This window comes from Mastigoproctus giganteus, chromosome 5 (genome assembly GCF_048544385.1).
Source record: "Mastigoproctus giganteus isolate SK-2022 chromosome 5, ASM4854438v1, whole genome shotgun sequence".
NCBI classification, from domain to species: domain Eukaryota; kingdom Metazoa; phylum Arthropoda; class Arachnida; order Uropygi; family Thelyphonidae; genus Mastigoproctus; species Mastigoproctus giganteus.
The window spans coordinates 218429922-218453203 of NC_143579.1; the positions used below are offsets into that span (position 1 = coordinate 218429922).

The following is a 23282-nucleotide window of genomic DNA, read 5'->3' on the forward strand; positions in this document are numbered from 1 at the left end:
TATCTCTGGAGCAATATGGCCTTAGTTGCTAATGCTCCTAAAAACCAAATAACAAACAACCTACAAGGATACCGGACAGTCCTAACCATACAGCCAACACGCTTGATCTTTTTCTCATACACAACCCTTCTAAGTACATGGTCAAAGTGAGTGGTCCTTTAGGCAGATAACAACTTGGTGATTGTCTCTTCTCCAATGGAGCCTTTATCTCATGGTTATTCCCAACCTCATGTTGTTTGGCATTACAAGAATGCAAAATGGAATGACCTGCGAGATTTCTTTTCTTCTTTTCCCTGGTCAGATTACTGTTTTAAAACTTCTGATGTCAGTGTTTGCTCAGATCATGTCAGTGCAGTAGTACACACACACTCTTTGAGTGGACCAGGGTTGAAGCCTGTGACTGCTAAATACGATAAACGTTTGTATTGATTGATTTATTGTAAACTCCACTGACATGGTGGTCGTGCCGGAGTATATACAAAAAAGAACTTTTTTTTTATAGCCAGAACACGAACCTGGAGATTTGGATGTGTGTTAATTGCACGTGCAATATTCTTATCTGCACAAATCATCAAGGACATGTTATGTCAAGGAGTTGGGTATATTCTTACCATGTATACACCAAGTCCATAAATTTCATTACTTCATAAAACATGTCCTTGGAATACACCACGAATTGTCAAACTAATAAAACAAACTTATCTGTGAAAAGGTCTAAACCTCCCAAACACTTCCTTGTTCAATTCAAAAATATACGTGGTCTCAGTTCTAATCTCAGTGATGTCCATTTCCACTTACAGTTTGTGAAACCCCATGTACTTTTTTTGACAGAATCCAGTTATCAGTTGATTGTTGATTTAACCACTGCTCACCTCAGTTGTCCAAATTATTCACTGTATGATTCCTTTGGCTTCAAAGGTGGTACTTGTGCCTATGTCCGTTCCGATATTCCCTGTCAGAGACTGGCAATTTGGAATCTCCTCTTTTCAATCTTCTCTGGCTTAAAATCTCTCTACCTCATTGTGTCAAATTGATCTGTTGACTCTATCACTCCCAACTCCACTAATCACTTGGAACTCTGACTTTCTCCAGTCAAACTTTCCTAACAGTGAGGTAATTTTCCTTGGTGATTTTAATATTCACAACTCCAACTGGCTTCCGTTTTCTAGTTACACAGATCCAGCTGGTCAAGATGCTGAGGCTTTTGCAATTACTAATCACCTTGCACAAATTATTTATTTATCTACCAGACAACCATTCTTAACCACACAGCCAATACGCTTGAACTTTTTCTCATAAACAACCCTTCTAAATACTCAGTCCAGGTAGGTGGTCCTCTAGGCACCTCAGATCACAACTTGGTGATGGTCTCTACTCCAATGAAGCCTTTCTCTCATGGTCATTCTCAACCTCATGTTGTTTGGCATTACAAGGATGCAAAATGGGATGATCTGCGAGATTTATTTTCCTTGGTCAGATAAATGTATTGGCAATTTATCAATTAAATTTATAAATGTTATTAATTTTGATTGTTAATTAAATTGTAATTAAGCAAAAATCATGCCCCAGACTAGAGAAGCAAAGCAGTGGTCACAAAGTAGTGAAAATGCTGTGGTTCAGAGGAGAACCGAAGGGGACAATTCTCCAGTGCATCATAGTCTGAAATAGTGTGGAAAATGTGACATGTTCATGGACCTATCTAGAACAGGACATGATGATATAGCCATAGAGGATGTCTTTGTGTTTGCTAGATGCAGAGAATGTGAAGAATTAGATGCTAATTCAGCAGTCTGATGGACGTCTATGAGAGTTTGAAGAGTCGGGTAGATGCCCTCGAAGGAATTAAAATGGAGGACCCATCAAGCTCTCAGCTGCCCAGCTTAACACCAGATCTCACTCTTGTGGACCATGTAACACAGCAGCAATCTTCTGGGCAGAATGTACATTCTGCCCTGAATATTTGCATCCACAGGAGCTAGTACACTATGGCCATAAATGCTGATGCACCAAATAAATCCCCAATCAACCAACCAATCCTAACTCAGTTGTTAGGGAAACAGGAAATATATTGTGTAAAAAGGATAGGTGGAATAGGACCAGGATATGTCTACAGGGGCCAAAGTTGATGATGTTGTAGAGCAGATATCTTTGAAGGGCATAAAAGGTGATATCGTTATACATGTTGGCACTAATGACATTAAGTTCAAGAGATCTGTGGATTTACTTAACAAGTACAGGTCAGTGTTGAAAAAGAGTCGCGAGTTAGGGTTAAATTTGAAAATGTCTCCCTCCTATCAGACATAGGAGGGAGTATATGATGAGAGCCTTGTCAATCAATTCGACCCTGGAGAGATTGTGCAAAGCTCATGGGGTAGAATTTTTTACAGCCTGGCCTGTGCTTGTTAACAGGAGAAATTGCTTCTACAGGGATGGGATACACTTAAGTAGAAAGGGTACAAGAATAGTGGCGGATGCAATCGAGGCAGTGTTAGGTGGGTTGGAAAACTGCTAGCTTGGGGGGGGGTATTCACATACTAATAGATTAACTGTAGCAGCAGACTGAGGTGGAAATGATTCTTGCGCTGCTTCTATTGGAATGAGCAGCAGCCCGGAAAGCAAGTTGCTGCAGACTTCAGAAACAACTGGGGGTCATGACACAATACATAAGCTGTGTTAGAGTAACTAAGAGTAAGAACAGGTGCATGTATACTTGCATTTACACCAATGCTAGAAGTATAGTAAATAAATTTGAAGTGCTGTTCAAGACCTCAGAGGCGAATATTATTGGTATATCAGAGACATGGTGTCACACAGTTATAAGGAATGCAGAATTGGAATTTGGGGAGTACAATGTGTTAAGAAAGCATAGACGGGATAGGAAGGGAGGAGGGGTTGTGCTTATGAAGCATAAAATCTAAGGAAGTGCATCCAGTTGACATAAATGGGCAGTGGAATGTTGTCAGTTTGGTGTGACATAAGCACTGGGAAAGCAAAAATGAGTGTAGTAGTTCGTTATAGGCTTAATGACTCTGATGAGTACAATGAACAATTATACAGAGAAATAGAGTTAGCCAGTAAATTGGGGTGTTATAATGGGGGGGGGGGAATTTTAACTTCCCAGATATTGACTGGAACTCATGCGGTGGTCACTCGCACACTAGCAAAGCTTTTGTGGATTTATTGGATGATTATTTTCTACAGCAGCATGTTAGAGATGGAGTAACACCCCTGATCTCATTATCAGCAGTGATTATTCATGCATTAAGAATTTACAGATAAAGGATCCACTAGGTGGCAGTGATCACAGTGTACTGATGTGGGATTTACTTAAAAATGTAACTACCATTAGGGGTAAAGAGAAGGGTTTTTGCTTTTGTAAAGATGACTACAGTGGTCTGAGGCAGTTTTTAAATTCTATACAGTTGGACCAACTGATGATGTTATCAACAGCAAATTCTAAATGGGAAGCATTCAAGGAAGTAATCTTGGAAGCTACTAGGCTTTTTGTTCAAACTAAGAAATACTGTTCTAGGTTTAGGCCCAAATGGATTTCAGATGAATTAATGAGACTTGTGGCAGAGAAGAAAAATGCATGGGATGCATATAAATTATTAGGTGACGCAGAAGCCTGTGGGTAGATATAAGGTAGTCTGTAATCAAGTCACAAACGAGGTTAGGCAAGTGAAGGCAGATTATGAGAAATCTTTGGCAAAGGATGCAAAGGAAAACAAATATTTCTTTACTTGATAAACTATAAAAGGAAGGAGATGAATCAGATTGCTTCATTTGATATCAGTGGTTTGACTGTAGATGATCATTCTCAGATAGTTGTCAAACTAAATGAGTATTTTGCATCTACATTCACACGGTTATTCAAGGAAGAGAGGGCCAGATGTTTATCAAACTCCAACAGAGAGTTGTAATAACTGAGAGCAAAGTGAAGGAGAAACTGTTGATGGAATCTATACAGTTATATTAAAATGTGGCAAAGGAAGTAACCAAACCCATAGCCATAATTATGAGAGTATCCTTGGACTCAGGGGAAGTCCCCACAGACTGGAGATGTGCAAATATATCTCTAATTCACAAGGGGGGGGGGGATCACAGACCTGTTAGTTTGACTTCTGTTCCAGGGAAAAGAATGGAGTCATTGGTTAAAGAAGCATTGCAGGATCATCTAGACCAGCATTTCCCAAACTTTTTCATCTCACAATATATTGAAAAAACTATTGAACACTTATGAAACACAAGTTTAGCGGGAGCCAAAGAACTGTTTGTGATATTTTATTACATATGATGCACTGTGTATCAGGAGCATCTTTATTTCCAACACATGTAAAGCTGAAATTCAAATAACTGTCATCATACTTTTGATTTGGTCTCTTATTAGTTGGTTCCAGTTTTTTCACTTCGGATTTTTTGGGGAACAAAAGGCTGCGATTGTTCATCCTCACTTTGATGTGTCACAATATTGTGTTCGTTGTCATTGACCACAGTTACACCGAACCAAACCTATGGGTAACTCTTTAGGAGGCTTCCGGATCAGCTAGTGTTACCTCTACTCTACCAGATAGTGAACTGGAGGGAGTCTGAATAGTGTGTATGCTGGGGGGCATTGTCAAGGCTACATTATGTCAAGGATCTGGGTATATTCTTACCATGTGTATGCCATATCCAAAAATTTCATTACTTCATACAGCATGTCCCACCATGAATTGTCAAACTGATAGAGTTATCTTATCTGCGAAAAGATATAAACCTCCCAAACACTTCATGGTTCATTTCACAAATATACGTGGTCTCACTTCTAATCTCAACGATGTCCATTTCCACTGGCAGTTTGCCAAACCCCATGTACTTTTTCTGACAGAATCTCAGTTATCGGTTGATTCAACTACTGCTCATCTCAGTTGCCCAAATTCTTTGCTGTATGATTCCTTTTGCCTCAAAATGCTACTAGTGCATATGTTCGTTCCGATATTCCCTGTCAAAGACTTGGTAATTTGGAATCTCCTCTCTTCGATCTTCTCTTTGTTCAAAATCTCTCTACCTTGTGTCAAATTCATCTGTTGTCTCTGCCGTTCTCCCAGTTCCACTAATCACTTGGAGCTCTTTGACTTCCTCTCTTTGCAACCTTACTTTCTCCGGTCCAACTTCCCTAACAGTGAGGTAATTTTCCTTGGTGATTTTAATGTTCACAACTCCAGCTTCTATTTTCTAGTCACACACCGGCACAGCTGGTCGAGATGCTGAGGCTTTTGCAATTACTGATGACCTTGCACAGATTTTTCATTTATCTACAAGAATATCGGACAATCCTAACCATACAGACAACGCGCTTGATCTTTTTCTCACAAACGACCATTATAATTAAATGGTCGAAGTGAGTGGTCCTTTAGGCACCTTAGATCACAATTCATGATTGTCTCTTCTTCAATGGAGCCTTTATCTCATGGCTATTCCAAACCTTGTGTTGTTTGGCATTACAAGAATGCAAAATGGGATGACCTGCGAGATTTCTTTGCTTCTTTTCCTTGGTCGGATTATTGTTTCAAAACGTCTGATGTCAACATTTGCTTAGATCGTGTCAGTGAAATTATTCTTGTAGGAATGGAATCCTTTATTCCACATTCCACTTTAAAATCTCATCCTTTATCTAAACCTTGGTTTTCTAATAAATGTGCTAAGGCTATTCAAGAGAAGAATGTTGCATATCATAATTAGCTTGTTTCCAATTCTTCAGTTTCATTTTCTGCCTACACCAAATCTCACAACAATTGTAAATCAGTTATTAATCAGTCCATACTAGATTTTGAACAGGCTAAGAGTAGAAAACCTGCTTCTTGTCCAATTGTACCCTATTATCTTTGTTTCTTACAAAAGTTGTTGGCCACAACTTTTGCCCATTTCTGTCAAAACTAGATGGTTCTATTGCCGCTTCAGCCAAAATAATGCTGTCCTGCTAGCATCCTGTTTTTCTTCCAGCTTGTGTATTTATGATCTTGGTAAATTCCTACCATTTCCAGTACACTTCATTCAATGCCTCCTGCGTTCTTCCATCAAAAGGGATGTCAGAAGGATTCCAATCACTTTCGATGCTAAGCAAGCTCCAAGTCCTGATGATATTTCTCCACTTGTTCTCAAAAGCTTTGCTCTTGTTCTGTGTCGCCTTTTTTCACTTTCTTGTTTCAAAGGTGCTTTTCTTTCTCCTAAAAAAGGGTGACATATCCCTCTTATCCAATTATCGCCCAGTTGCACTTACTCCTAATCTTTCTAAATTAATGGAGAAATCAATTAACTGCCAACTCTTACTCTATCCATTATGTTACCCATCTATGGATAGATTCAGTGGAAAAGGTTGGTGAAACTCAAGCAGTTGCTTTTGATATTTCAAAAGCTTTTGATCATGTTTGGCATAAAGGTTTTCTAAATATTCTTCCATCTTATGGTTTGCCAACTGTTTTTTTGTAATTGGGTATCTATTTTTCTCTCTGACCACTCTCTGCAGTTGATAGCTGGCTCTCTCTTCTAACTTCTGCACTAATGCTGGTGTTCCCCAAGGTTCAGTTCTTCCTCCCACTCTTTTCCTCGTTATTAATGACCACCTTCTATTGACTGGAAATCCTATGCTTAGTTTTACTGATAATAACATGCTGCATTTCACCTCCCAGTTTGAGAAACAACCTTTCCCTTCACAAACAGCTTCAACTTCTTGAATACCCACTACCAGTTCCTTAAATGCTGTTCTTTGGTGGGGCAAAGATAATGTAATTTATATCAATCCTATAACTGTGTTCTTATATCTTGCAAAAATGTTTCCTCTGCTCCTCTGCTTGTCTTCGATGACACTGATTTCCAGTTAAGATTATATATCTCTCTATTGGTAATTACCCTGGCTTCTATTCTCTCTTGGCATAACCACATTACAAATATTGCTTCCTCCGAATCTAAAAAACTGGGTTTTCTCTTTTGCTCTCGCCATTGCTTTTCTTCCAAAGAGTTGTTCACTCTGTACAAATCGCAAATCTGTGCTACCACGAAATATTTTTCCCACATTGGTGTGGTGTCTCTAAACGTCTCGAAGGCTTCTAGATTCCATTCAAAAAGGGCAGTTAAACTAATTAATGACCCATCTCTAACAGAATCTCCCCACTCTCTGTCTCATAGATTTTCTGCGTCATGGCTTTTCTATAGATACATTCCTGGGCACTGTTCTGAATTGACTTCTGTAATTCCCCCCTCTCTCTTCCAAAGCAGTCCAAACATGGGCCACAACCAGTCAACAGCCTTTTACCGTTCATCTTCTTCCCCATTGTTGATTCGACTTTCATGATCTGTAACTACCTTCCTTTGTACATATTTCCTGAAAACTACAATCTTCAGAAGTTCAAGTCTAATGTCAACAAATATCTTCTTTCATCTTCTCAACCTTTAATAAATTCCCGGTACTAAGTACTATAAGTTATAATACCTCTCGTGTTTGTCATAAAAAAAAATAAATAAACAAGAAAGAAAAAGTTACACAGTCAAGGTAGTAGTAGTCTTCTAAATGCTTCAGATCGCAACTTGGTTATTGCCATTTTTTCTAATGGAGCCTGTCTCTCATGGCTGTTCCCAGCCTTTTACTATCATTACAAGGATGCAGAATGGGATGATCTGCAGGATTTGTTTTAAATCTTCTGGAATCTGAATGTTTGCTCACATCATGTCAGTGAAACTATTCTTGTAGGGATGAAATCATTTTTTTGTTTACAATCTGAACATTTTGTTTTTAGTTTAGTTATCTGTCATTTAGGTATCTTATCCATATTTATTTATCATGTTATAGTAATTGTAGTAATGTGGTGTTCACTTTGCTGTCCCCAATGCCCAGATTTCAGTCATGACCAAAAATGATTAATGATCACTCAGCATGGAAGACTAAAATACTTATATAAGAAGACAGAATCAGGAGAGATTTTTAGGCTCAGAATGGAAAAGGAATGAGGATAGAAAACAGAAATTAATGAAAGTTTTTTTTTTTTGGTGGGGGAGGGGGTACTACTCAAATCCCCACCCCCAATACTCAATACATAGTTTAAATAAAAAGAAAGCAAAAGTGATGTGGCCAATTCATCTCTCTCTCTCTCTCTCTCTCTCTGTGTTTTAAATATAGCATTGAAATGTATTCCTAAAAGTGATTCATTTGCATCTGTTATTAAACTTGCTCTTCTAATCTCCAATTTTTTTTTTAAAATCTTGATTAGATGATAGATCATTGTTTATTAATATTGTGTATATCAGCACACTAATTTTTTTTTTTTTTTTTTTCTCTTTGTGATTTTTGTATAATCAGGAGTTCAGAAAAATCTTTAATTAGGAAGGATAACAAATTTTTTATTTCTTTATTCTCTAGAAGAAGAAGAAGCAGCAGCAGCAAAGTGAAAATGCTGGTGAAGGCAATGAAGCTCTTCAGGATGGAGTAAGTTGCATTTATTTTATCTTCAGGTTCAGTTATAAATAATTGGATGGCTTTCTCCTCCTTACTAATTCTGTTCCAGTTTCCTTTCTCTGCTTCTATATTTAGACAGCATAAAACTGAATAGAAATAATAAAAATAATGCAACACAGTACAATCTTTATTAGTTGCCAACAATTTGATTATATCATAAACTCATTAAAGATTTTGAAATCCCTATCATGAAGTTATCTTTATACATTTGAACAAATACAAAGTTATTTGAATAAAAAATACTAATTTTTTTAATTTCCCATAATTTTTCACAATTGTAATAATAACACTGGTCAACACAAAAAATGTTATGAAAATACCCAATCTTGACTAATTTTATCCTGCTGAGCATAAAAATCATTAAAATTTGTCGATTGGCTCTTGTTTTTGAATTACAGTTTGGGTCTCGTATTAGTAAGTTACTCTACATTATTCACTACGGCTATTGACAAAACGCATGGCAACACTGCAGATTCAGTACCACCACATGGATATAACGCAATCTTCAATCCCTTATTTCTCATTCTTCAAAAAATCTGAGATCTCTACATCTTGCTTAATTGGATTTACAGAAGGCCTTTAATGCTGTTTCGAATTATTCTGTTGTGGAAGTCCTTCATCGGAAGAAGTTTCCAGTTTCGTTTATTACTAATATTAGTGGTCTGCAAAGCTACTCTCCTCTACTAGCTTACGATTTCTTGGTGGATGCTGGACTGTCTATCCAAACTGTAGAGCAGGGGGAACCATTATCTCCCTTGCTGTTTAATATCGGGATGGACCTCCTCTTGAGAGAGCTTCCAGCTCATACTGGTTTTGTTATTAACGAGCAAAAAAGTTAACACTCTGGCATTTGCTGATGATTTTATTCTAGTAGCTACTACTACCATCAGGCTGCACTGCCTTTTAGATCACACCATTTCTTTTCTCTGGCATCAGGGTTTAGTAATAAATGTGTTGAGAACTTAGATGTTTTCATTGGTTCCTTCTGGGAGGGAGAAGAAGATGAAGGTGGAGTGTTGCAATTTTTTGCTGGGTAATGACAGGTTACCATCTGGTGTGAGGTAGGCAAGACCTGGAGATATTTAGGAATTGAATTCTCCCCTGAGGGATGGACTAAGTTTAGGGCTGACTTGGAAGACCAGCTGATTTGGCTGTGTAAGGTACCTCTGAAATCCCAGCAACGGCTGTTCATCTCACAGACTTTCTTAATACCTAAGCTTTTTCATGGCCTGGTCCTTGGTAGGGTGACAGCCACTAAGCTGAACACCTTAGACACCCAGTTCATACTGACAGTTAAGCAGTGGCACCGCCTCTCCAAAGATGTGGTTACGTCATATTTCTATGGGTATTACCATCATTTCAATGGTATACCCATTGAAAAAGAAGAGGATTGAAAAATTGCAATACTCTATCTCCTCAGTTATTAGATCAATTGTTCCTTCTCCCTCCCTGAAGAGTGAACTACATGCTGTTATGAAAATGCCCAAGGAAGACAGAGATTTTCTGGATACAAAATTCAAAGTAAAGGAGAGCTGTAGTCACCTCTTACATGAAACCTTTAACAGACATGGCATAAAAGAATCAAATAAGGTTTGTGCACAACACAGATGGATTGAAGACTACCAGATTTTTATCTGGCCATGCCTAAATTGATCTTATAAGAACTTAAGAACTTATACGAATAATCTTATAATCAATGCCTTCCCTACCCTCTCCAGAACATCTAGAGGACTTAGTACAGAAAGGGACGTAAAGCTGGCTGTCTGGCTAATGAGTCTCTGATCCATACTGCCTTGAGATGTCATCGTTCTCTTGAAAGAATAAAACACCATGGTGCTGTCATCAATATAGTTGCAAATAGGCTCGTTTAGAAGGGATGGGTGGTAGAAAAAAAAACTGCATTACAACAATGCAGAGGGGGGAGGTTGCGAAAGCCTGATCTCCTGTGTGAATCAGTGTTCGTTCCTGATGCTCAAATAGTGGGCTCCGGATATGATTTGGAGACATCACATAGGTTAAAATTCAGATATTATAACTCAATTCTAGATTAAATGAGCTGATACAATAACAATATGGACATATACCATACTGTTATTGTTACAGTTTCATCCACAACAGTTTCATTTAGGGGGTGTGGTATATTTCATCAGCCTCCCTTTTGACTTCCTTAGGCCTATCATCCTCTGATCTGAAAGTAATTGCAATACAAGTGTTGCAGAGTATCCACAGCTGCTGGAGGATTCATCAATGAACGACCACAGTTGTTTGACTGTGTCCCCCTTTCATGAAGGCTGCACACATTATGCTCGTTTTAGGTTACCATAGTCTTAATTATGGGAACTTGATTAAAAAAAAAAATAAATAAAAAAGTCAGGTCATTAGACCACCACAGGTTAATAAGAGGTCTTTGTTTTTCTTTTTAGTGGAGAAGTTTTCTGCTTTTATTATGCTATCATAAGATTAGCAATAGTGATATTAGATTATTATAAAATGTGAATTATAAAATGTGCTTTTATTAATGATCCAAAGTGTGTGGTTAAAAAAAAAAAAAAAAAAGCTGCTGTTAAGATCAGTAGTATCAATTGCAGAGGGTGATTTTGAATATATATATATTCCTGCAAATAATGAAAGGTGCATGTCCAAAAACCAAAATGATGTGCTCCAGAATCAACATAATTATGCTCAATTTCAGAGCCAGGCAGACAATATATAGAAAGTAAAAAGAAAGAATGTAAATAATTGAAACAGTGGAGGCAAGTAAGTACAGAGTTTAGAAATAGCAACAATATCTATGGTTTTATTAAATTAACTATTACAGATTTGGAGCCAGAGTTTGTAGTCTGAATAGTATGAGAAATCAAAGGAAAATACTTTTTATTATTTCTACACTGATTAAATAATTAGTTTAGACCAGTACCTTTCAGCTTTAATTATATTTAAGATTAAGGATGATTAATTTAAGGGTTTAAACCAAACATACAAGTTAGTGCACTGCATTAAGTCTGTACGTAGTACGTCTACATGGCGTTGTTTCATTTACATCTCATATTGTGAATGCCTTCACAATGAGTTGCCTGTTCATTATACTTTGAATAAGTAACATTTCCCTAATAGAGAAGACAATTGCAACTTATTCTCAGTGGATAAAACCACCAAGATGGATGTTTGGCACTTCATCGGTGGGTAGGTGATAAAATGACTGACAACCCAGTTGTGAAATTAACTCCACAATATGAGAGATGTCAAATAGCATACAGTATTAACTCAATAAACAGTTAGGGCTAAAAGCCTCAGACTATGGAAAACTTACTAGATGTACAACTTAATGCATTCTATCAAGTCTGTATATAGTAAGTTAACCGAAGTTGATTTCATGGCATTGTTTATTTACATCTCATCCTTCACAATGAGTTGCCTGTTCATTACACTTCGAATAAGCAATGCTTTTGCAATAGAAAAGAATACTGTTACTTATTCTCAGTGGATACCAGTGCCCAGATGGCTGTTTCAAAGCTATTTGGCCCTTCATCAGTGGGTGGGTAGATACCTGGTGGTATAATGACCGACAACCAGTTGTGAAATTAACTCCACAATATGACAGATGCCAAATAGTGTACAGTAGTTTAAACTAAATAAAAATTAAACATCCTCTACCCTGGCCTGCCAGAATCAATTAATTTTTGATCTTCCTTTCTGTTTCTTTTTTTTTTTTTTTTTTTTTTTTTTTTATTAAGAAATTCGAGAAATTAAAAAAATTAAGGGAAAAAAATATTAAATTTCATTGAACAAAACATTTTTGGGTAATATCTTGTTACTTTATAGATTTTGGAGTGCTAAACAGAAAATAGTGCTTAAAATGGAAGATTGACCTTGTTTTCGAAAAAAGTAGTTTTTTCTATTTATACAAGGTATTTTTTATTTATATGGCAGTAAGATGTAGCTATGAACATACCTGTATCAAACACAGGACCTTTTTGCCTTTTGATTGTATTCAGCTTTGGGACCATCCCTTTTCACTATCCAACAATAATTGGCTAACATGGCAGCATTCCATTTGCTTTTGTATCTTTGTTGCATTGCTGTAGTCTTGATGGAAGTGCTCACCATTTTGGTTGCTGACAGCACCATAATTTCATGGAAAGAAATCCAGGTGTGAGTGCAAAAAATGCATCTTCAATGACATGCTGCACCCCAGATTTTTGTAAAAAGTAACGAGATCTTCCACAAGCTGCCAGTAGTTACTGGCTTTCTAAGAAATGTTAATTTCCTAGAAAACCAGTCAAAATATGTACACTCTGTACACTCTGATGACAATGAAGACACTGATGAACATCGATGTGATATACATGAAGTAAAGCAGCCATCTACATCAAGGGATCCACTATTTTGTTCAAACTTTTATCCTTCTGAACCACATAAGATCACAGAAAGTGAACTTAATGAGCTCATCAGGGATCTCCAACTGTGAAGAATAAGGCAGAGCTTTTGGCCTCGAGGCTACAACAGCAGAATCTTCTAAATCATTCTGTGAAAGTGACAACATTTTGTACTCAAAATAAAGACTATGATAAATTCTATCAAACAGAAGGTGAATTCACTGTTTGTAAGGATGTTGATGGTCTAATGAACATGAGGCACATTTCCAAAGAATGGTGACTATTTATAGATGCTTCTAAGGTTAGTCCCCTCCTCCTGTCTTTGTTTCTTCTGTCTGTGTGAGTGGAGTCTTTGTTTGAGTTTGAGTGGTGTGTCTTAAGGCTGTGTTACATAATGGGAATATGCTGCCTTCAATACCTCTTGTATATGCCATCCACAAATAAGAAATATATGCAAACATGGAGCATATCCTCTTAGGTGTACACTATAAGAAGTATTAGTAGCAGATATGTGATGATTTAAAGGTATTTGCCATTTTATTAGGACTACAAAAGGATTACACTAAGTATTGTTGCTTTCTCTTCAAGTGGGATAGTCGTGCCAAGGATATGCACTACGAGAAGAGGAGTTGGCCTCAACGAAAATCATTAATTCCCGGAATGAAGCACATAGTATTTGAATCTCTAGTAGATCCAAATAAAGTTTTGCTTCCACCACTCCATATCAAACTGAGGTGCTCATGAAAAATTTCATGAAGGCTTTGGAAGTGAACGTTCCTGCATTCACATATGTGCAAGAGAAATTCCCAAGACAGTACAGAGAAGATTACGGCAGGCATTTTCATTTGTCTACAGATAAGGCAAATTTTCAAAGGTGAACAGTTCAAATGTGTCCTTAGTGGTAGCAAGAAATCAGTGTGGAAAGCCTTTTGAAATGTTTTGACTGGTTTTCTAGGAAATTAACATTTCTTAGAAAGCCAGTAACTACTGGCAGCTTGTGGAAGATCTCGTTACTTTTTACAAAAATCTGGGGTGCAGCATGTCATTGAAGATGCATTTTTTGCACTCACACCTGGATTTCTTTCCATGAAACTATGGTGCCGTCAGCAACCAAAATGGTGAGCACTTCCATCAAGACTACAGCAATGCAACAAAGATACAAAAGCAAATGGAATGCTGCCATGTTAGCCAATTATTGTTGGATAGTGAAAAGGGATGGTCCCAAAGCTGAATACAATCAAAAGGCAAAAATGTCCTGTGTTTGATACAGGTATGTTCATAGCTATATCTTACTGCCATATAAATAAAAAATACCTTGTATAAATAGAAAAAACTACTTTTTTAGAAAACAAGGTCAATCTTCCATTTTAAGCACTATTTTTGTGTTTAGCACTCCAAAATCTATAAAGTAACAAGATATTACCCAAAAATGTTTTGTTCAATGTAATTTAATATTTTTTTCCCTTAATTTTTTAATTTCTCGAATTTCTTAATTAAAAAAAAAAAAAAAAAAATGCAGAAACAGAAAAGAAGATCAAAAATTAATTGATTCTGGCAAGCCAGAGTAGAGGATGTTTAATTTTTATTTAGTTTAAACTACTGTACACTATTTGGCATCTGTCATATTGTGGAGTTAATTTCACAACTGGTTGTCGGTCATTATACCACCAGGTATCTACCCACCCACTGATGAAGGGCCAAATAGCTTTGAAACAGCCATCTGGGCACTGGTATCCACTGAGAATAAGTAACAGTATTCTTTTCTATTGCAAAAGCATTGCTTATTCGAAGTGTAATGAACAGGCAACTCATTGTGAAGGATTCACAATATGAGATGTAAATAAACAATGCCATGAAATCAACTTCGGTTAACTTACTATATACAGACTTGATAGAATGCACTAAGTTGTACATCTAGTAAGTTTTCCATAGTCTGAGGCTTTTAGCCCTAACTGTTTATTGAGTTTAAACTACTGTATGCTATTTGACATCTCTCATATTGTGGAGTTAATTTCACAACTGGGTTGTCAGTCATTTTATCACCTTCCCACCGATGAAGGGCCAAACAGCCATCTTGGTGGTTTTATCCACTGAGAATAAGTTGCAATTGTCTTCTCTATTAGGGAAATGTTACTTATTCAAAGTATAATGAACAGGCAACTCATTGTGAAGGCATTCACAATATGAGATGTAAATGAAACAACGCCATGTAGACGTACTACGTACAGACTTAATGCAGTGCACTAACTTGTATGTTTGGTTTAAACCCTTAAATTAATCATCCTTAATCTTAAATATAATTAAAGCTGAAAGGTACTGGTCTAAACTAATTATTTAATCAGTGTAGAAATAATAAAAAGTATTTTCCTTTGATTTCTCATACTATTCAGACTACAAACTCTGGCTCCAAATCTGTAATAGTTAATTTAATAAAACCATAGATATTGTTGCTATTTCTAAACTCTGTACTTACTTGCCTCCACTGTTTCAATTATTTACATTCTTTCTTTTTACTTTCTATATATTGTCTGCCTGGCTCTGAAATTGAGCATAATTATGTTGATTCTGGAGCACATCATTTTGGTTTTTGGACATGCACCTTTCATTATTTGCAGGAATATATATATATTCAAAATCACCCTCTGCAATTGATACTACTGATCTTAACAGCAGCTTTTTTTTTTTTTTTTTTAACCACACACTTTGGATCATTAATAAAAGCACATTTTATAATTCACATTTTATAATAATCTAATATCACTATTGCTCATCTTATGATAGCATAATAAAAGCAGAAAACTTCTCTACTAAAAACAAAAACAAAGATCTTATTAACCTGTGGTGGTCTAATGACCTGACTTTTTTATTTTTTATTTTTAATCAAGTTCCCATAATTAAGACTATGGTAACCGAAAACGAGCATAATGTGTGCAGCCTTCATGAAAGGGGGACACAGTCAAACAACTGTGGTCGTTCATTGATGAATCCTCCAGCAGCTGTGGATACTCTGCAACACTTGTATTGCAATTACTTTCAGATCAGAGGATGATAGGCCTAAGGAAGTCAAAAGGGAGGCTGATGAAATATACCACACCCCCTAAATGAAACTGTTGTGGATGAAACTGTAACAATAACAGTATGGTATATGTCCATATTGTTATTGTATCAGCTCATTTAATCTAGAATTGAGTTATAATATCTGAATTTTAACCTATGTGATGTCTCCAAATCATATCCGGAGCCCACTATTTGAGCATCAGGAACGAACACTGATTCACACAGGAGATCAGGCTTTCGCAACCTCCCCCCTCTGCATTGTTGTAATGCAGTTTTTTTTCCTACCACCCATCCCTTCTAAACGAGCCTATTTGCAACTATATTGATGACAGCACCATGGTGTTTTATTCTTTCAAGAGAACGATGACATTTCAAGGCAGTATGGATCAGAGACTCATTAGCCAGACAGCCAGCTTTACAGTCCCTTTCTGTACTAAGTCCTCTAGATGTTCTGGAGAGGGTAGGGAAGGCATTGATTATAAGATTATTCGTATAAGTTCTTAAGTTCTTATAAGATCAATTTAGACATGGCCAGATAAAAATCTGGTAGTCTTCAATCCATCTGTGTTGTGCACAAACCTTATTTGATTCTTTTATGCCATGTCTGTTAAAGGTTTCATGTAAGAGGTGACTACAGCTCTCCTTTACTTTGAATTTTGTATCCAGAAAATCTGTCTTCCTTGGGCATTTTCATAACAGCGTGTAGTTCACTCTTCAGGGAGGAGAAGGAACAATTGATCTAATAACTGAGTAGATAGAGTATTGCAATTTTTCAATCCTCTTCTTTTTCAATGGGTATACCATTGAAATGATGGTAATACCCATAGAAATATGATGTAACCACATCTTTGGAGAGGCGGTGCCACTGCTTAACTGTCAGTATGAACTGGGTGTCTAAGGTGTTCAGCTTAGTAGCTGTCACCCTATCAAGGACCAGGCCATGAAAAAGCTTAGGTATTAAGAAAGTCTGTGAGATGAACAGCCGTTGCTGGGATTTCAGAGGTACCTTACACAGCCAAATCAGCTGGTCTTCCAAGTCAGCCCTAAACTTAGTCCATCCCTCAGGGGAGAATTCAATTCCTAAATATCTCCAGGTCTTGCCTACCTCACACCAGATGGTAACCTGTCATTACCCAGCAAAAAATTGCAACACTCCACCTTCATCTTCTTCTCCCTCCCAGAAGGAACCAATGAAAACATCTAAATTCTCAACACATTTAATACTAAACCCTGATGCCAGAGAAAAGAAATGGTGTGATCTAAAAGGCAGTGCAACCTGATGGTGGTAGTAGCTACTAGAATAAAATCATCAGCAAATGCCAGAGTGTTAACTTTTTTTGCTCGTTAATAACAAAACCAGTATGAGCTGGAAGCTCTCTCAAGAGGAGGCCCATCCCGATATTAAACAGAAAGGGAGATAATGGTTCCCCCTGCTCTACAGTTTGGATAGACAGTCCAGCATCCACCAAGAAATCATAAGCTAGTAGAGGAGAGTAGCTTTGCAGATCACTAATATAAGTAATAAATGAAACTGGAAACTTCTTCCGATGAAGGACTTCCACAACAGAATAATTCGAAACAGCATTAAAGGCCTTTAATTCTGTAAATCTAATTAAGCAAGATGTAGAGATCTCAGATTTTTTGGAGAATGAGAAATAAGGGATTGAAGCAAGAATATGTTTTCTGAAATCCCATCCACTGGTAGAAAAGCTTTCTGCCTTATATTAAATGTAAGAACAGATATCGCTCTTCTTGCCTGGATCTTGTGGAATGTTCTCAGCAGTATTGGAGTCACTGTAATAGGTCTAAAATCTGAGGGCTCAATAGCATCTCTTTTTAGGGATAAATATTGTATGAGCTTGATAGAATAATTTTGGAAGCTTGTCACTCCATAGAAAGATATGGAATAAGTCAATCAAAACTTAGCTCAGAATATTATGTAGAAATTGTGAGAAAACACCATTTGGATCTGAGCTAGTAGTAACCACAGGAAGTACTGAGCGCGATTCTGTAGTAGTAATAGGTTGATAAAGAGAGAGAGGCTTAAAAAATGTCATTACTCTCTTCATAATGGGAGGAACAATCACTAAGTGATTGTTCCTCCCATTATGATAATTTTCCTAAAAAATAGAAACATAGCAGAATTTTGTTTCTCTGTATGGTAATCAAAATCCTTGGGGATTGATTTATAAAATTTCCAGACAAAAAAACTTTTAAACTCCTGAAGTGTTAAATTTAATCCAGAACTGAAACTGTACTTCTGCTATTTGGCTTGAGACTGTCAATTCTATTCCTGATGCTTTTTTCCCATCTGATTCCATTGAAGATGATTCTCCTTACCATAGTCTTATTAGACAATCAAATAAAATAAAAATTATAATTCTCTTGTGAATACTACTCTGTTTACTTCTGATGAACTTGAAGCAATGATTAAAAAAATGAAGCTAAATAAATGTCCTGGTGATGATCCAATTGATGATAACCTCATTCTTAAGTTCTACTCTGCATGTCCTAAAGTTTTGCTTGCTTTTTATAATAAATGCTTTATCCACTTTTCCTGTTCCTTGGAAATCTGCACTAGTTAAAATTCTTTTGAAGTCCAGCAAATCCTCTTCTATCTTATCTGTCCTATTGCTCTTTTTTGGCTGCTTTAGAGAAGCTCGTTGAGAGATTGATCTCTTATAGAATTCAAGCTTTACTTATTGAAAATAAATATGTTGCTCCTAATAAATTTGGTTTTCCCCCAGGGTTGTCTACTGATGATGTACTCTTAGAATTAATTTGTGTAATTAATGTGTTGGAATTCAAATACGTCCTTGTTAATTAACTTGGAGAGTACTTTTGATTCCCTTTGGTGGGAAAGCACTGTTGAATATCTTTGTCTACTCTGTTGTTCTGAATAACTGTTTGATACTATTAGGAACTATACTGACAGGTATATTACTGTAAAGAGCAGTGTCTATTTACTCACTCGTCAGATCTTTAGTAGATGTTTGCAAAGATTATCCTTGGTCCTGTTTTTTATGTTAGTGGCTTAATATGGGCAATCTAAATTATAGTTCATTGGGATTTGTGGATTTTGCCCTTATTTTTCATGGCAATTCTAGGTCTGATTTGGAAATTAAATACTTTCTGATCTAGCCTTAACTTGCCACTACTAAATTCTTTGAACTCACAATAGATGACTTTTGATCCTCATATTTCCATATTTCTTCTTCAGAAGGTCAGATCTTTTTCTTCAATCTTAGTGAACAAAACAAAATTGGAGCCTCAATTACAAAATGATAAATGTTTCATATATATCAGTTACTTTACCAGTCTTTACATATACTGTTCTCCATGTGTTGTCACAGAGCTAAATTGCTTACATCCAAGAATAAATAAGCTACCTTACAGAGATCCTTATTGGCAATGTCTTGTGCCTGTAGGATGATGTCTGCTACTGCTCTGTAGATAATTACTGGTTCCTTGCCATTTGACTTGTTTTTAATAATGCTGATGTAGATACTCCATAGATAACTCTTAAGAAACTATTACGTGGTAGTGTGGGAGGCATCATTTGCTCTGTATCTCATGTTGTGCTCTTCCTTCACAATGGGCTGCCATGGTATTGCACTACCTCGAATAAGTAACGCTTCACTAATAGAGAAGATTATTGTTACTTATTCTCAATGAGTACCACCACCACCCAGACGGCACTGTTTCAAAGCTATTGGCCTATCATCGGTGGGTGGGCAGGTATATTTACCAGGGTACCTGCTTTGAAACGGTGCCATCTGGGTGGTGGTACTCACTAAGAATAAGTAACAATAGTCTTCTCTATTACTGAAGCATTACTTATTCGAGGTAGTGCAATACCATGGCAACTCGTTGAGAAGGAAGAGCACAATATGAGATACAGAGCAAATGATGCCTCCCACACTACCATTGTAGTTTGTTAAGAGTTATATACGGTGTATCTACACCGACATTATATAGATATTAAATTCTTATTCTTAACATATTATGCCTTGTTACATTTAGTTATTTTAAATGTTACTTTATTTGTAAGAATCTTCATGTCATTCCAAATTGTCAATTGCATTCCAAATTCTGATCCAAAATCTGAAAAACTCAGTTGCTTTATCTTCTGACGGCTGAGTTGTAGGAAAGATGCTTCTCAAAGGGTTTAGTTACAAAACAGTTTAATCCTTCCATACAATTTCTTAATATCTACTAATAAATAGTTTAATCCTAGTTTATTTACAAGTTATATTATCACTGGTCATGGCTCTATAAACTCTAAGATTTATAAATTTAACGTATCATCCATGGACCTTTGTTCATGCTGTCTTCAAAGACTCTTCCCAAAGACTGGCTTCATGTTCTTTTTCATTGTACACCTTATTCAGATCTTCAAAAACAATTATTTGATGCAACTGACTTACTTATTCCTGTCCGAGAAACTAAATTGATTGAAAACAAGTTAGTTTTTCACTATTTTCAAGATTTTAATAATTTATTATTTGCAAGAAGAAAATCAATATTATGATAATCATCAATCATAACTTAAACCCAATACTCTATACAGGTAGTTTTCAACTTTACGAGTTAATTCATTCCTAGCACACACTCGTAAAGCAGGAATTTATTTCCCATAGACATAATGTTAAAAATAGGGTTTACGTTATCAACAGTGAGATTAATTAGCTAATTAGTTTATGTTTAAACAACGATTGATTTATCCAAAGAAATGAAAACATAGCCTGTAAAATAATAAATAGGGAAATTATTTATGACTTACAAATGTTAAAGAATGTTTATTCTTCATTATCATCATCGACTAAATGCACTCTCGTTGACCACTCATTATTGGCTCGACACTCATTGGTTTGTTGCACAAGGAGTTGTCTTCTTCAGAAATGCTTGGGCGCCTCCGTAGCCAGGTCTGAAGGAGCAGCAGTGCATAGCACACGCTTCTTGATTAGACCAGAGTTTGAGCCCGTCACCACAAAATACGGAGGATGCAGAAAGGTTAAGGGAATGACCACCGCATATTCCCGGAGCAATATGTTGTTATGGCCTTAGTTGTTATGCTCCTAAAAACCAAATAACAAACAAACAAACAAACCAGAAATGCTTCAAGAGGCGTTTATTTCCAAGATAATCTTCTTCTCTTTTCTTTATAAATTTCAGTAGTATGCATAAGCATTTTTTAATGCACAAATTGCAACTAACACTATTTGCACAGAGTAACAAGTTTATGAAGCTAAAAAAAAAAAAAAAAAAAAAAAAAGGAATGAAGAGAAGATTCTGAAAATTTATTTGTTTTTTATACGATTGAAGATTTCAGTTAAGGGCAAACACATTCACATTTCACCGTAATAACGTAAAAACCCACGCAATTCCAGCTATTGGTATTTTCACAAATGCAATAATATTTGTGAAATGTTATTGCATATAAAAGCCCAATAAACTGGAAAGTGCAAATTGTTTTTATTGTTTTATGGTTGTGACTTCCAGAAATGTGCTTTAGAAAAATATCACAAAGCCGTTCAAAATTGGTTCTTATTACATATGATAACAATGAAAGTGTAGTTTGTTTAATGATTTGAATTTGTAACTAATACAGTTTACACTATAAAAACGAGCTTTTAAGGAGTTATATAGTGAAAATTTGAACTTCTGAGGTCGTGGAATGAATTACCAAAAAACAATGTGTTATTGAGTTCACATTATGATATTTGCGCGATGCGATGGTAATGGATTGATATCGTAAAGTGGGGTACACTGTATTGTATAGCTACGTGCTTGGTTTGAAATGCAGTATTTATGAATGTTTAACATTCATTTTTTGCAATTAGTGTTTGTATTTTCGATTTTGTTGATACTTGATACTTTGAGAGAAAAAAAAAAAAACTTGTTAAACCCAGGAACTCGTAAAACGAGAACTGCCTGTACTTTGTATTTTGATGTAAAATATAGGTAGCCCCCGATTTACGTTGGGGTTAGGTTCCTGGGGGGGCAAATGGAACCATTTATATAATGGAGTCAATCGGAAATCGCAGGGTTAGATTCCGGGTACCAAAAATTTTACCTACCACTTTGCATCGATTGTTTTATTTTATTAGCATTCTTCATAGTTGTAGTAATAGTCGATGGAGGCATATTCATAGCCCTACACACATTAAGGCAAATGGAACCCTTTATATAATGGAGTCAATCGGAAATCGCAGGGTTAGATTCCGGGTACCAAAAATTTTACCTACCACTTTGCATCGATTGTTTTATTTTATTAGCATTCCTCATAGTTGTAGTAATAGTCGATGGAGGCATATTCATAGCCCTACACACATTAGGGCAAATGGAACCCTTTATATAATGGAGTCAATCGGAAATCGCAGGGTTAGATTCCGGGTACCAAAAATTTTACCTACCACTTTGCATCGATTGTTTTATTTTATTAGCATTCTTCATAGTTGTAGTAATAGTCGATGGAGGCATATTCATAGCTCTACACACATTAGGGCGGCTTTCACCAGATTCTGTCCTCCGAATATTGCACCAGGATTCAATTAACTACTTTTACCAGACATGGTGTCTTTATTCTATTAAATTAAAAACTTTATAACATGATTTATTAATAGGACAATTAATAAAAAAAATGTTAGTGTAATAAATTTCCACTATGTGTAAATAGTGTAAACAACAACCAACTGAATGGTTCACCACATGGACCTTTACTACCCTCATTCACGAGTGGTTACTTTGAGGGCAGGAATCCTTCTCGTCTCTGATATGGATGTGCTGATTGCCTCAGATTGTCCTAAATCACGTGAACAATGCACGATACACAGCACAGTATGATGCCGATAAATTTTGTCTGATGATTTTAAACTTTCAATTTATAAAAAAAATAAAAATAAATAAATTGCAAAAAAAATAATAATAAATAAATAAAAATGGCATTGTGGTTAGTGATCGGTGCTATTGCGAATCAGCGCAAATCAGACTAGTGCAAAACGAGGGCTACCTGTATTGTTAAAATATTATTGTTTTGCCCTTTGTTAATTAATTGTCTTAATTTTTATTAAGGCATTCTTTGATTTTTAATTTTTTGTAATTCTTTAATTTTTTGATCCAACCTAAAGATGAACAAAAGGTTTTTGTCTTGATCTTATTTTAATTTTAGTATGTCTAATTTAGTTTTGTGCTATACTTCTATGTAAGATAATTAATTTATTGTCTGTTTAGTTTTGTTTTGTCATTGTATTGTAATATCACTTTTTTCTTGTGGGGAAGACCTTTTGCAAGTTATCTTTCAGTTACTGATTAACTCTTTCCATACAACTGTTACTAGTGGAATATTTCAGCACTGT

The 23282-nt window shown here is 36.1% G+C and overlaps 1 protein-coding gene across 7 annotated transcripts in view; it reads left to right on the plus strand.

Annotated features, from left to right (window-relative positions):
• brm (ATP-dependent helicase brm) overlaps nucleotides 1-23282 on the plus strand; it is a 714323-nt gene that overhangs the window by 259250 nt on the left and 431791 nt on the right. For all 7 annotated transcript variants that reach the window (XM_090374387.1, XM_090374383.1, XM_090374382.1 and 4 more), the window contains one exon: nucleotides 8396-8461. In XM_090374387.1, the coding sequence (XP_090230513.1) occupies nucleotides 8396-8461 (66 nt within the window). The remainder of the gene's footprint in view (nucleotides 1-8395; nucleotides 8462-23282) is intronic.